Below are 14,323 nucleotides of genomic sequence, written 5' to 3' on the forward strand. Positions count from 1 at the left end.
TTTGTAGAACATGATCAGTCTGGCCTCCTTGCGACGCTCTTGTAGTGATTTCCATTCAAGGTCTGCAGGCATGTCTGTGACGCTGGACCTGTTGTGGTACTTGTATTTAACATACCGTGCATATATGTTTTTCATGTTAAAGATATTAGGAATAATCGTTCTAAAGTGAAATTAATTATTTTTTTCCTTTTTTACTTCTTGTCGTTTCTTGTTGGTGCCTGAAGGTTATTGTCGGTAAATAGGGAGACCTTCCGTTATGCATATTAGTCATTCCCGTAGAATACTCTTCAAATGGCGGCGCCCATGAATATAACAGAAATAGAAAAGAAAATACTTTTTCAACGAGAAAAGTGCCGAAGTCTTGAAAAGTTTGAAACGGTTAAAGAAATAAAATACACAGAATTTTTTAAGCAATACTTATTTCCTAATATACCATGTATATTTACTCCAAATATCACAAGGCATTGGAAGAGTCGACAAGATTGGGTGCTTGAAGATAAAACACCAAACTTTTCTCTTTTAAGATCTAAATTTGGTAAGTTTTGAATGTACCAATTTCATTAAATAAAATTGTAAATCGTTTATAGATGTCACATGGTGAAAAAAGTACAGCCTTACAGTCATGACAAATTTACTGGATATAATTGAAATTCGTCCCTGAATTTTGAATATATATATATGAAATGGTCTCGGGACTTTATATCATCTCGGTCGGTGGGGGAAAAATCCCTGGATTCGGGATCGTATTAAACATATAGTAATTTTGACCACCTACTCTCGGTGTATTATTATTATTGTTGTTATCATCATCATTTGAATGTTTTGTAGAGATTTCTGAATAAATTTGATTTGTAGTAGTTATAAAAAATCTTTAAAAATAATGTATGTTTTTCACGATTTTCTGGATCGTATTAAAAAATATAGGGATCCGGAAATTCAGATAAGCCGGGCAGACCTGGGGTAATCACTAATCGTAATCATCAATTTTTTAATTGATTACATGATTACACTGTAATCATCATGTAATTGATTACCTTGCTCAAAATTGATTACATTAATTGTAATTAATCAATTACAGCTTAAATTCAGTCTGTAATTATGATTACAATTTGATTGATGTTGATTACTTTCAGATTTTATATGAAACTATTGAAATTCAAATGATTTATTTCACATGTTACAGTTTAACTAAGGTATTAAACTATCAAGTGAGACATTTTAAGACATCACTCACAATGAAGAAATAAGTTTTAATCCAAACAGTTAACCAAATTCTAACTAAAAGATAGACATTATTGTTTGGCTGGTATTCTAACCAAACTGTCAAATCATTGGATTTATGATGTCTTTGAATTTCCTAAAGAAACATCTTGAAATGTGACAGCACAGTGCAAATTGTGCCCTAGGAAGATAAATGGATACACTAAGTCACATTCAAATTTCATTACCCATATAAAGGTATGTTAAATTTGATAACTTCTTTACTTTGTATATTCTAGAGTTTATGTCGGATGCATATTACCATATTTTAATTATATGCAACAGTTATTTTGTAAGGTGATAGACAATGTGTTTATATTATAATGGATACTGTTGTACCATTGAAGTGTTTGTACAAAAATTGATAATTTCTTTGTAAAGTCTATTGTCTCTTTGAATTCCCATACAAAAATTTATTGTTTTCACACCTGTTTTAACACCTATATACAGCATACTGTACAAGTGACACTTTTCAAAATTTCTGTTGCAGAGAGTTCATTATGAAACCTACACCAAGAAGACTGAGGACCATTCTTGCATCATCGGCCCCTGTAGAGCGTTTGTTTAGTATTGCGGGTAAAATTTTCCGTCCTGATAGATGCAGTCTGACTGACAGATGGTTTCATGAACTTATGATGCTAAAGTGCAATGCTAAAATATGATAAAGTGATGTGACAGTAACTAAAAGTGTGTTAAATTGATGACGGTTGTTGACCTGGAAATCCTTTGTGTATATAATGTATATATTAAATAGCATGAAGAAACTTTTGTTTATTGTTATACATTGGATGTAATCAATTATCAATCAATTACTTCCTTAAAGTAATTGTAATTTAATTGATTACAGAGGCAAGTCTGAGTAATCAATTGTAATCAATTACAATAAAATCTGAAAGTAATTGTAATTAAATCAATTACTGATCAATGTAATCATCCCCAGGTCTGAAGCCGGGATCGTATTAAAACATATAGGGATCCCGGTAATTGACCAGTTCAAGAATATAGTCTTTAATTTTTCCAATTAATTTGGCATATAATTATAAGTATTGTGATTTCGGCATTTTAAGTTTGTTAATAAATAGCTCTAAATATATTTATATCCTAAGTTAAATTAATTTAACATTCATAAAATACAATAAAAAAATAAAAACTTAACGTTTAATCGCCTTTCATTACGACAATAATCAACGCAAATATAGTTTATTAGTTTTCCCTCTATATCTAATATGATCCCGGATCCCGGGATTTTCCCCCACCATCTCGGTCCCCTGTTGGGTGCCAAATGTGCATGGTGAAAAAAATGTGCAGCCCGACTCAGTGACTGGGACTTGAACCTGGGACCCCCAGAATACTGTAATGTGGCTCTGCTGACTGAGCTATCCGTCTGCTTACGCACTATCTTGGATTCTCCCCTAAATAGTGAACAGTGACATAGGTCACCTTAATTATTTGTTATATTTCCATCTTATGAAGAGATATCCTTGAGGCATCTTAAGTTTGAATGTCATGACTGTTGGGTTGTTTTTCTATGCCTATGGCACAAACCATAATTATTTTTATTGCACCCCTTGAGTGCCTCAACACCCAAACAAATGTACCATATATATATACTGAAATTTCTAGGTAAGTACAAAAGCTGTACTAAAAATATGGTTAAGATTGATAAGTATACCTGAGACTAACAAGTAAGATGACATAAGTAACATTAGCTTTTGATGTTGTGAATATTTTACAAGCATTCTGAGGATGGAGCTTTATTTATACATGTATTCTGTTATAAAAGTCTCTAGCATCTTAAAGAGTGTCATACTTACAACGATAGATATTTTAATTCCAAATAAGGTCTTGTCACTCTTTAAATGCCAAAAAATAAATAATTAATGAGAGAAAGTTCAAAATTTGGTCCTGTCTGGTAGAGTGTCTTAATTCAGTTGAAATCTTTTACATGCTTTGTTATGTTGATTTCTTTTTACAAGGTGAAGCTATTGTACCTGTCGCAAATTGTGGGCAAGAACAGTTCAGTTCTCATCCCAAAAAAGACATGCTGTTGTCAGAGTACTTAGACTATTGGGAAAATTATAGATCTGAAGGTTATCCTGGGAATCAGCCATGTCTTTATCTTAAAGATTGGCATTTTACAAAGTATGTACAAAGGATTTATATCATATTAATATGACATTTGCCTTGTAAATCATAACAGTAATAAATTGATTTTCAATTTTATTATGATATCAGTATATTTCTTTATTGTCTTTTAAATAGAATATTCTTTCATTTTAAGTGCTTGAGTTTACATGTATCTGTATAAAATTTTCAAATTTTATGTTTTCAAGCTTTAGGACCTCAGTGTATCCCCTTTAAATTTAAACTTTTAGTGTCATACAACCTTAATGTACACATACATATCTTTGATGTGAATGAATAAAAGAATAAGATTGTCAACTACTTTATGATTGAAATGTTTCCTTGATATTTACAGAGCCTACCCAGGTTATGAGGCGTATATTACTCCAGTATACTTCCAATCAGACTGGCTCAATGAATTCTGGGACACACTTCCATTAGATGATTATAGATTTGTGTATATGGGTCCTAAAGGAACATGGTTTGTGTGATATGGTATTTAACTTAACTTAAGACTTTTCAGTACAGTCTTATCAATGTGGAAATTTATGGTAGGATGGAACTTTGAGTTTGATGTCAGGTTTCATTATGATTTTAGATGTGTTCTTGGTGACTGTTATTCTCATACATGATAATAGTTTTGAATTTTCATAGACTAGTAAGGAACTTCCTTGCTATCTTTAAGAATTGGGATTGAAAGAGGCGACTAAATGGGATTGAATAACTGGAGTCTATGCATCTCTTAACTCCAACAGGTGGGGTGGCTTTCACTCCTGGTGTTGATTTGAAGATTGTAACACCCGAGGTTAGCAAAAATCATCTTTCCTGTTTCACTGCCATATGACCTAAACTGTGTTTGTGCACTGTAAAACCAACCAACCAAACAAAAGACAAACAGCAAAGTAACTATAGTAAGCATATTTATTACAACCATGACAGCAATGGTTCTCTTACCCCCTATGCAATGTATGAAATAAATATTTTCAGGACACCTTTCCATGCAGATGTTTATAGATCTTTTAGCTGGTCAGCAAATATTTGTGGCAAAAAGAAATGGATATTTTATCCCCCAGGTGATTATGCGTTAAGGTATTAGGACCCTAATGGGCACTATCAGGAACTAAAGAATTGACATCATAGGTCAGATGTATACCTTAAAGTACACCTGTATGCAAAATTTAAACAAAGTTTACCGTACGGAAATCAAGTTATGGCCACTTTTCTGAACTCAAGCTAGGATGTTATGAGGGCCCTTTTTAGAAATGAGGAACCTTTAAATAATCTGCAATAACATTCTAATGAAAAATGTTTTCCCATCAATTTTTGGTAAGAAACAAACAGTACCATTCAGCTAACAATCCACATAAGCAAAATTATGGTTTCTACTTAAAATTTATGAAATCTGTATAAAAATGTTACCCTACCCCACCCATTTTTACCACATGTCTGACTATTTTCCTACTTAGGGAGCCTAATTAAAAGAATCCCTAAAGTTTTCCCAAATGTGTGCCTGTTTTCAAAGTTTTCCTAAATTTTCTCAAAAGTGTATTGGTTAATCTTGTAAAATATTTAATACTTTTAACCGTCTAGTTTTGATTATATTACACTTTGAAAATATTAGGTACCATATTTATTACTAGATTTAGCATAATTTAGCCAATAAATACCTATATAAATTAAAAATTCAAAATTAAACACTTTTTTCTTTCCATATGGGACATGAGAGATACATAAATAATGTTAAAAGAAAAAAAGAAAGAAAAAAAAAGTTGACCCTTCTGGGGATTGAACCCATGGCCCTCATTTTCAATGTAGTTAACAGTAATTCTAGCCTATTTGAATACTCTTCAAAGCGGAGGTAATGCATTAGGGTGCTAATACCTTAAGGATTATTTTGTATATCAAGTGATTATATTTATTACATGAATTGATTATTTATCACCAATGGTTAAACTGACTATATAAATTGATAATTTATCACTCTGATGATTTATGTAGTCAGTTAAATCATTGGAGTGATAACTTCACAAATTATGTAGTATAAATCTATGTAAATAATATTATTATCAGTATAATCATAACAGTGATAATTATCAATTTATGCAGTTATCATTATCATTTTGAGTTTATGTAGTCAGTATTATCATTTGGTGGATCAATTATTGTAGTCAGTATAATCATTAGAGTGATAAATTATCAATTTATGTCACCAGTATTATCATTACAGGGATGGTAGTTAATCACTCTGGTGATTGTGCTTGTACATTAAATGATAATTTATCACTCTTGTGATAATGCTACTACATAAAATGATAATTTATCTCTCTGGTGATCATGCTACACATATAATGAATTGCTATCCGAACAAGAAAATCTTGAAATGTACATAGAAATATTTTCTTAAAATCTGTTTTACCAATTTCATGTTTTCGTAAGTCCTTTCATTGTGTATGGTCTCTTTTACTCAATGTAGAAAACATATAAGCCGCGTTACGACAAAACCAACATAATGGGCTTGGGACCAGCATGGATGCAGACCAGCCTGCGCCGCACAGTGTGATCAGGATCCATGCTGTTCGCTAACAATAAGTAGAGAAACTGATAGCGAACAGCATTGATCCTGATCAGACTGCGTGGATGCGCAGGCTGGTCTGGATCCATGCTGGTTGCAAACCCACTATGTTGGATGTTGGTTTTGTCATGACGCGGCTCAAATACTTTGTGTTTCAGGATGTGAGGATATGTTAAAAGATAACCTGGGGAACCTTGTTTATGATGTCATGTCTCCAGATCTTGATGACCAAAAGAAATTTCCAAATGCTCACAAGGTCAAAGGTCAAATGCTAGAAGTCATACAGGGTGAAGGTCAAATTATATTTGTACCTAGTGGTTGGCATCATCAAGTGTATAATTTGGTATGTATATGTCAATATTAATTATTAACCTTATTCAAAATTTACTAGGTTTAAAGGCACATTATGCCCCAGAAATGAATAATTTTTTTCTTCTATAGAAAAAAATGTGAGTTCTGTAACATTTAAATATCAGTTTAGATGCTTATTACTCGAAGAAAGTAGAACTGGAAGTGAAGTTATTGTAATAATAGTAGTTATTTGTATACAAAGTAGTATTTTGACTTCCATACATATACTAAATCAGTATAATTGTAATAATTGCCAGAAAACAGCAAAAGCAAAAGATGGCTCAGGTAATTGGCCAATGAGTAATTATAAGAAACTGCAACAAAAATTAAAATAATACCCTATCTGAGGCATAATGGACCTTTAATAGGCCCTAATGACCTAATGACAAAAAATGACTATTTTCTCATTGTCCTCAAAAATATTGCATTTGGACAAAAAATAAAGGTTATCCCTTCAGTGTTAGAATTTTTCAGACTCTGATAACCTAGGAACAGACATGTTGTTCTTTCCTCTAATTATTGCATAATTTCATGCTATTTTGAGTAACATTTTAGCCGCATCGCGACAAAACCAACGTTTTGTGTTTGCGACCAGCATGGATCCAGACCAACCAGCGCATCCGCTATCAGTTTCTCTACTTGTAATAGGGTTTGTAAGCGAACAGCATGGATCCGGATCAGACTGCGCGGATGCGCAGGCTGGTCTTGATCCATGCTGGTCACAAACGCACTATGTTGGTTTTGTCGTGACACCGCTCATTTTATCCTAAGATTCCAACTTCAGAGTGTTTTGTTTTCAATTGCACCACAGAATTTAAAAAAAAAAAATTAAAGAAAATTTAAATTTAAAGAATTTAAAAATATGGTTATGATTTTGAACTGTTTAGATATTGAAGATAGATTATAAGCATTTTTTTCAAAAATGTGGGTACACTTGCTTTGAATATTATAAATAAAATGCACTGCTTCTGTGATTCTGTTCTTTGACTCAGTTGTCTAAGACTGTAATTAACTTCTTTAAGCAGGTGACTGCATGGATTGATTGGTAGCTCAAGTAATTGCGCATATTACATTGGTTTTATGGTTGAATGTTTTTTGGATGAGCTATGGCCCTTGAATTAAAAACACTTTTGCCCTGTTAATGATTTTGTGTCTCCCAGCAACATGCAATTTACTATCATGAGGCAACACATGTGATCATTGATCACTCTTGTTAAGCTTTTTATGCTCCCCAAAAATTTCGGGGGAGCATATAGTCATCTGGTTGTCCGTCCATCCGTCCCCACTCACAGGACAGTAATTATGTGGCTAGAGGGACAATAGGTAACTGTTTTCTCTCTTTGATTTCATTCATTCCAAAATGCTTTTATGTGGCTATTTTATTTTGTTTGACTAAAAAGAACAATAGAGAGAACAATAGAGTAGCCACATTATTACTCTCCCGAATTCATGTCCGGCTCATAACTTCATTATTTGAAGTTGGATTTTACAACTTTTTCCCAGAAATGATCACCATATTGAGACGATGTGTCGCATGCAACATTTTTGTCACTACCTTGAAGGTCAAGGACACAGCATGACCTTGCAGCAAAATCGTGTCTAGCCCATAACTTTGTTATTTGAAGTCGGATTTTACAACTTTTTCGCAGAAAAGATCACCATATTGAGACGACATTTCCGGCGCATCATTTGGGTGGCTACCTTGAAGGTCAAGGTCACAGAATGACCTTGCGGCAAAATCGTGTCTTGCCCATAACTTTGTTATTTGAAGTCGGATTTTACAATTATTTTACAGTAATTAACACCATATTGCGACGATGTGTCAGGCGCAAATTTTGGTTGCTACCTTGAAGGTCAAGGTCACAGCATGACCTTGCAGCAAAATTGTGTCCGGCCTATAACTTTGTTATTTGATGTCAGATTTTATAATTATTCCACAGAAATGATCACAATATTGAGACGATGTGTCGTGCGCAACATTTGGGTTGTTTTTACACTTTGAACTTTGTCTGTGACATAACTGACACTACAAGAGGTATACCTTTCTGTGTCCAAAACCTATTCGGGGAGCATAACCCGGTTCAACCGGCTCTTGTTGACCTTAGTGGAGATCCTTTAAGATATTGACCTTAATTCTGTTTACACTTTCAATGCAGTTAACAAAATATCATAAAGGAAAGAAAATGTTTCCAAACTTTAACTAGAAGACCTAATATTCTACTAAGTTAGAACTATTCTCAACTTGTACAGAGCTTGAGTTCATATGAACTGAAATTTTGCACAAAAGTTATTAGTCAAGACTTATATCAAATGGGACATAAATATTGAAACATTATTTCCTTTCCTGTCATTTCAAAAATCCTCAATGGGATGAAAGTGACTCCACCGAGGTATTTTGACATGACGGGACGGGACATAATTTTGATAAATCTTCCATTTTATGTTGGTCTAGACCAATAAACTTCTGTGCTTAGTTTCAGACCTTTCGCTTACTCCATTTTCCGGAAATAGATATTTGAATAGTGAAAAATGACCTAAATTGAAAAGTGTTGCAATGCTGTTCACTTATGCCAGGATTAGCATAGCTCAAAAATATGATTTTTGGCCATGTTGCAAAAGTGCAAATGCGGGTTATAGTATGGTGAATATTGGAAAATTTTCGTAACAGATTTTTCAGCAAACCACAGCCTCTTGATATTTAATATACAGTATTAAAACGTGGTCCCATACTGTGGGATTCAATTTCAGGTCTGTTGCTCATCTACTTCCTGTTTACCGACTTAGTTAAATTTTAGATATTAATGGTTATTGAAAGAAAATTTTCGTAACATCAAAGCCTTATGATATTTGGTATAATAGATAGATAATGGCAACCTAGCCATTTCTGTCTTTGACCCTTTTTCAGTTTATTTCTATAGACTAAGTACATTTCTCAAAAATCTTCTACATATACAATGTATTTTTGTTTTAAGTGCCCCAAGTGATCTATGTTAGAAATTCAAATTTTATATTTTTAGGCTTTTTGACCTCAGTGGAGTTCCTCTAACATGTAAATAGTACACTGTATTTCTCTTGTAGGAAGACACTATATCTATCAATCACAACTGGTTAAACGGATGTAACATTGACATATTTTGGAAACATTTACAAGATGGTCTTCAAGATGTGAAGATGGAGATTGGGCATTGTCAGGACATGGATGGATGGAATGCCCAATGTCAGGTAGATAAATAGTTGTTTTGTACGCAGTTTATTCCTTACCCATCAGATTTTCAGAACATAGTTGTATTTCTTTGAATTTAGTGCTAAGGGTCAGTTATGTGAAATAAAAGTTTATTATCAGATGCAATATTTTCATGAGTGGCTTAGTCATCTAGTATTTTCATGAGTGGCTTAACTATCTTATATTTCATGAGTGGCTTAACTATCTTATATTTCATGGGTGGCTTGACTATCTAGTATTTCATGAGTGGTTAACTATCTTATATTTCATGAGTGGCTTAACTTTCTAGTATTTCAATCTTGAGTGGCTTAGTCATCTTATGTTTCATGAGTGGCTTAACTATCTTAAATTTCATGAGTGGCTTAGTCATCTAGTATTTTCATGAGTGGCTTAGTCATCTAGTATGTAAATGAGTGGCTTAACTATCTTAAATTTCATGAGTGGCTTAGTCATCTAGTATTTTCATGAGTGGCATAACTATCTTATATTTCATGAGTGGCTTTAGTCATCTAGTATTTTCATGAGTGGCTTAACTATCTTAAATTTCATGAGTGGCTTAGTCATCTAGTATTTTCATGAGTGGCTTAACTATTTTAAATTTCATGAGTGGCTTAGTCATCTAGTATTTTCATGAGTGGCTTAACTATCTTAAATTTCATGAGTGGCTTAGTCATCTAGTATTTTCATGAGTGGCATAACCATCTTATATTTCATGAGTGGCTTAGTCATCTAGTATTTTCATGAGTGGCTTAGTCATCTAGTATTTTCATGAGTGGCTTAACTATCTTAAATTTCATGAGTGGCTTAGTCATCTAGTATTTTCATGAGTGGCATAACCATCTTATATTTCATGAGTGGCTTCATCATCTTATATTTCTTGAGTGGCTTAACCATCTTATATTTTATGAGTGGGTTAACCATCTAGTATTTCATGAGTGGCTAAACCATCTTGAATTTCAAGAGTGGCTTATCTATCTGTATTTTATGAGTGGCTTAACTTTCTGTATTTTATGAGTGGCTTAACTTTCTAGTAATTTCATGAGTGGCTTTACTATCTAGTATAAAATCATAATTTTTTTGTGCGGGATTGAGTTTTGCTAATTTTTATAATTGAAGATTGTCAGGAAAATAAATGTTGTTCTCTAAATTCATTTGAACGTAACAAAACTAAAAACAGAATTTAACCGCGCCAGTAAGTGTGAAATGTTAATTTCGACAATATGTTTATATGTAATCTTTTCATTTACATAATAAAGTAAATAAAATAAATTTTATGGACTGAGTATGAAGCTTAAAAACCTTTTTTGGAAATTATCTCTGTTTAATCATTTGCTAATAATTTTTATTTTCAGCTTATACTAAAAGCCTGTGCAGGTATCGACTATTCACAGTTTATCAAAATGCTCCGTGTAATAGCTGAGCACAGAATTAAACAGTTAAAAGAAATTAGAAAAATATCGCACACAGCTACAGTGTTACAAACAGATAACATAGAAGTTCATAATGATGGACAGATAATAGATAGTGCATGTAAACAAACAAGTAATGTGGAAATTCATAATGAAGGACAGATAATAGATAGTACATGTAAACAAACAAGTAATGTGGAAATTCATAATGAAGGACAGATAATAGATGGTGCATGTAAACAAACAAGTAACCTGGAAGTTAATAATGAAGGAAGGATAATAGATAGTGCATTTAAAACCTGTTGTAATATAGGTACAGATTTCAGTCTGACGGAGATGTATCGTGCTTTAACAGAAACTGTCGACAGTGATGAAGGACAGGGTGCGAGTTGTATAGAGCATTGTGAACAGAATTGTGATATTTACGTAGACAAGACAAATAACAGTAAGAACGTTCCTGAAAATATTGAAAGCGACTTGAATAAATGTGACCCATCAGAAAATGATCATCAGAGGAAGGGAACCTGTGAAATATGTGAACATAATCGAACAAAAAAGACACTTTCTGAAAATGGTGGAATTGGGAAATGTGAACATTTTGTTAACTGTGTTGACTCGTCAGAGTGGTGTGAAAGTGACTATTTATTATTTGATTTGTACCGTATTAGACAGGTCCTGCAGATTATTATATCGGATGATGATTATCGGAAATTAGAATTGGAATGTTCTGATTCTGCTGAATATATCTTAAATGAAATAAAACTTTATCTTTCTTAATGAAATAAAACTGTATCTTTCGTAATGAAATAAAACTTTGTCTTTTCTTTTGACAAAAATCTTTGCCTTTCATAATGAAATACAACTTTGTCTTTCGTAATGAAATAAAACTTTGTCTCGTAATGAAATAAAACTTTGTCTCGTAATGAAATAAAACTGATCTTTTGTAATGAAATAAAACTTTGTCTCGTAATGAAAAAAACTTTGTCTCGTAATGAAATAAAACTTTGTCTCGTAATGAAATAAAACTGATCTTTTGTAATGAAATAAAACTTTGTCTTGTAATGAAATAAAACTGATCTTTCGTAATGAAATAATACTTTGTCTTTTGTAATAAAATAAAACTTTTGTCTTTCGTAATGAAAGAAAACTTTGTCTTCATAATGAAATAAAAAAACTGTATCTTTCCTAATTACATAAAAGTTTGCCTTTCGTAATGAAATAAAACTTCGTCTTTTGTAATGAAACAGAACTTTGTCTTTCATAAGATATTTTTAAATTATGATAAATTGTGCTGTTCTTTATGTGTTTAACTTTATGTTACTCTACGCTACCTTGCGAAAGAGAAGTGAAGTGGCAGTTAGGATATGACTTTAATGTGATTGTTCTTCTTCATGATCTAGATGAAATTAAATATTTACCATCTTTATGTAACAGTGTCATACTTGATATGAGTTAAAACTTAACCCATACTTTATATGGATTTGTTTTAGTTTATTTTTATCAGAAGCTATATGCTTTTAACCCTTTCGCTGCCAGAGGGTTATTGTTTTATTGATCACCTTTTTGCCAGAGGGTTTTCTAAGAAATTACTATATTATTAATTAATATAATTATAATTATTTGTTATTAGTATTATAATAATTATATATGTTTCCAAATCTGTGAGAATAATAATAATTATTGTTGATGGTATAATTTTCTTTATATTTATTATTATTTTTATTATTATTATTAATTTATTATTATTACCATTATTATTATAGAAATGGCTAAAGCCGTCCATATGGCAAATACGCCGAAAATAACAGGGACGGCATAAGCCGTCCCTATGGCAGTGAGAGGGTTAAAAACCCTTATACATGTACTTCTTTGCCTAGAGCCAACCAGTGATAAGCAATGAGACTAATAATATCTGTCATATGTTGCAGTTTAGATCAGAATATCAGTCCATAATGGACCGGGCAGTAACGAAGCTTGCAGAGTTACCGCCCATGGGGTTTCCGAAGGACTGATATTCCTATCCGAACCGCAAACATATGTTAGATATTTTTTCTTGCATATTCTACCATATTCTATCATATTTTAAATTCTTTAACTTAATAAAACAATTTTCCATGGAAATTTATGTCATTACAGCGTTAAAAGTGTAAAGGTGAAGTAACGTCATTCTTAGCATGCCTTTTTGCCTGGTGAAATGGGTAAAACTAACAGAAACACCAGTCTGCTATGCTAGACTAAAGTTTCTTGCTCTGGGAGATAATGGCTTACGGGGTTTGAATCCAGTCCTTAGATTACTAGTATCTTCAAAACAACAGATTGGAATGGTTTGAAACTTCACATACTTATTTTAGAGCATGGATTTTGTCAGAATAATGGCCCTTTTTGTACTTAAAAATTCTAAAATATCCAGGTAGAGTTTTCACTGATAATTAAGGATCAGGATCAAATTTAAAAACTAACATGTTCTCCATAAAATTGGACTTGACACAGAATTTTTATACCATTTTAGAATAAATTAATTGTTAATTTACAAGATATGGGCATTTTACATTTGTTGATCCTTATTTTGATATGATTATTTTTGTGTTTGTTTTGTTATTTGTCAGTTTTATCCCGTAAAGAGTTGTTTCTTTGCAAATCAGCATTTCTTACAATTTGCTTATGTACCATATAATTCCAGCAAAATATGACTTATTATAGTTTTATAAAGCAATGGAAATAAAATCAGTATCATTTGAACTTAACCCTGATCTTTGCTTAGTGAACACGTGGCCAGTCTTATGTTACTGGCTCACCTGAGCACAAAGCACCAAAAGTCAAGCAAGACTTTCCTACTGACAGCTCTTGTTTTAACATTATCCTCTTAAAATACTTGGTCGATTTTTACCAAACTTCACTTGAAAAATCTTAAGGTGACTGTCTACATATGTTGTATAAATGGTTCAGTCCTCTGGCGAACTTACTCCCTGATAATTGACTAACTCCGTAATAAAGAATTTTTGAGCCGTGTCATGACAAAACCAACAAAGTGGCTTTGCGACCAGCATGGATCCAGACCAGCCGTCGCATCCGCGCAGTCTGATCAGGATCAATGCTGTTCGCTTACAAACTCTATAACAAGTAGAGAAACTGATAGCGAACAGCATGGATCCTGATCAGACTGTGCGGATGTGCAGGCTGGTCTGAATCCATGCTGGTCCCAAAGCCACTATGTTGGTTTTGTCGTGACTCGGCTCATTTGTTTTATTTCCCAGCTAATCATAAAAAAAATTTACAGCTTCGAAAATAAATGACAAATCTTTTGTGACTGGAAGTGCACCATGAATATATAACAGTAAAAGTAAATTTGTACCTACGGATTAACTGGGGAAAACCCACATTTGC

At 32.7% G+C, this 14,323-nt stretch overlaps 1 protein-coding gene across 1 annotated transcript; it reads left to right on the plus strand.

Annotated features, from left to right (window-relative positions):
- The first annotated feature begins 260 nt into the window (after window positions 1-260).
- On the plus strand, window positions 261-13,674 carry LOC132745466 (2-oxoglutarate and iron-dependent oxygenase JMJD4-like). The gene is made up of 7 exons (XM_060734409.1): window positions 261-535; window positions 3,237-3,402; window positions 3,740-3,865; window positions 4,372-4,457; window positions 6,115-6,299; window positions 9,386-9,529; window positions 10,883-13,674. The coding sequence occupies exons 1-7, from the start codon at window positions 292-294 to the stop codon at window positions 11,714-11,716; spliced, it is 1,785 nt and encodes a 594-aa protein (XP_060590392.1). The 5' UTR covers window positions 261-291; the 3' UTR covers window positions 11,717-13,674.
- Window positions 13,675-14,323: the final 649 nt, after the last annotated feature.

This window comes from Ruditapes philippinarum, unplaced genomic scaffold (genome assembly GCF_026571515.1).
Source record: "Ruditapes philippinarum isolate M1 unplaced genomic scaffold, ASM2657151v2 ctg228_1_1_1_1, whole genome shotgun sequence".
In the NCBI taxonomy this organism is placed as follows: domain Eukaryota; kingdom Metazoa; phylum Mollusca; class Bivalvia; order Venerida; family Veneridae; genus Ruditapes; species Ruditapes philippinarum.

What these genes read in the sequence shown, in the direction of transcription:
- LOC132745466 (XM_060734409.1), top strand. Translation starts at nt 292, where the DNA reads ATGGCGGCGCCCATGAATATAACAGAAATAGAAAAGAAAATACTTTTT. An exon ending in ATGGATATTTTATCCCCCAG is followed by an intron (nt 4,458 to 6,114) that starts GTGATTATGCGT and finishes TTTGTGTTTCAG; the next exon opens with GATGTGAGGATATGTTAAAA. An exon ending in ATCATCAAGTGTATAATTTG is followed by an intron (nt 6,300 to 9,385) that starts GTATGTATATGT and finishes TTTCTCTTGTAG; the next exon opens with GAAGACACTATATCTATCAA.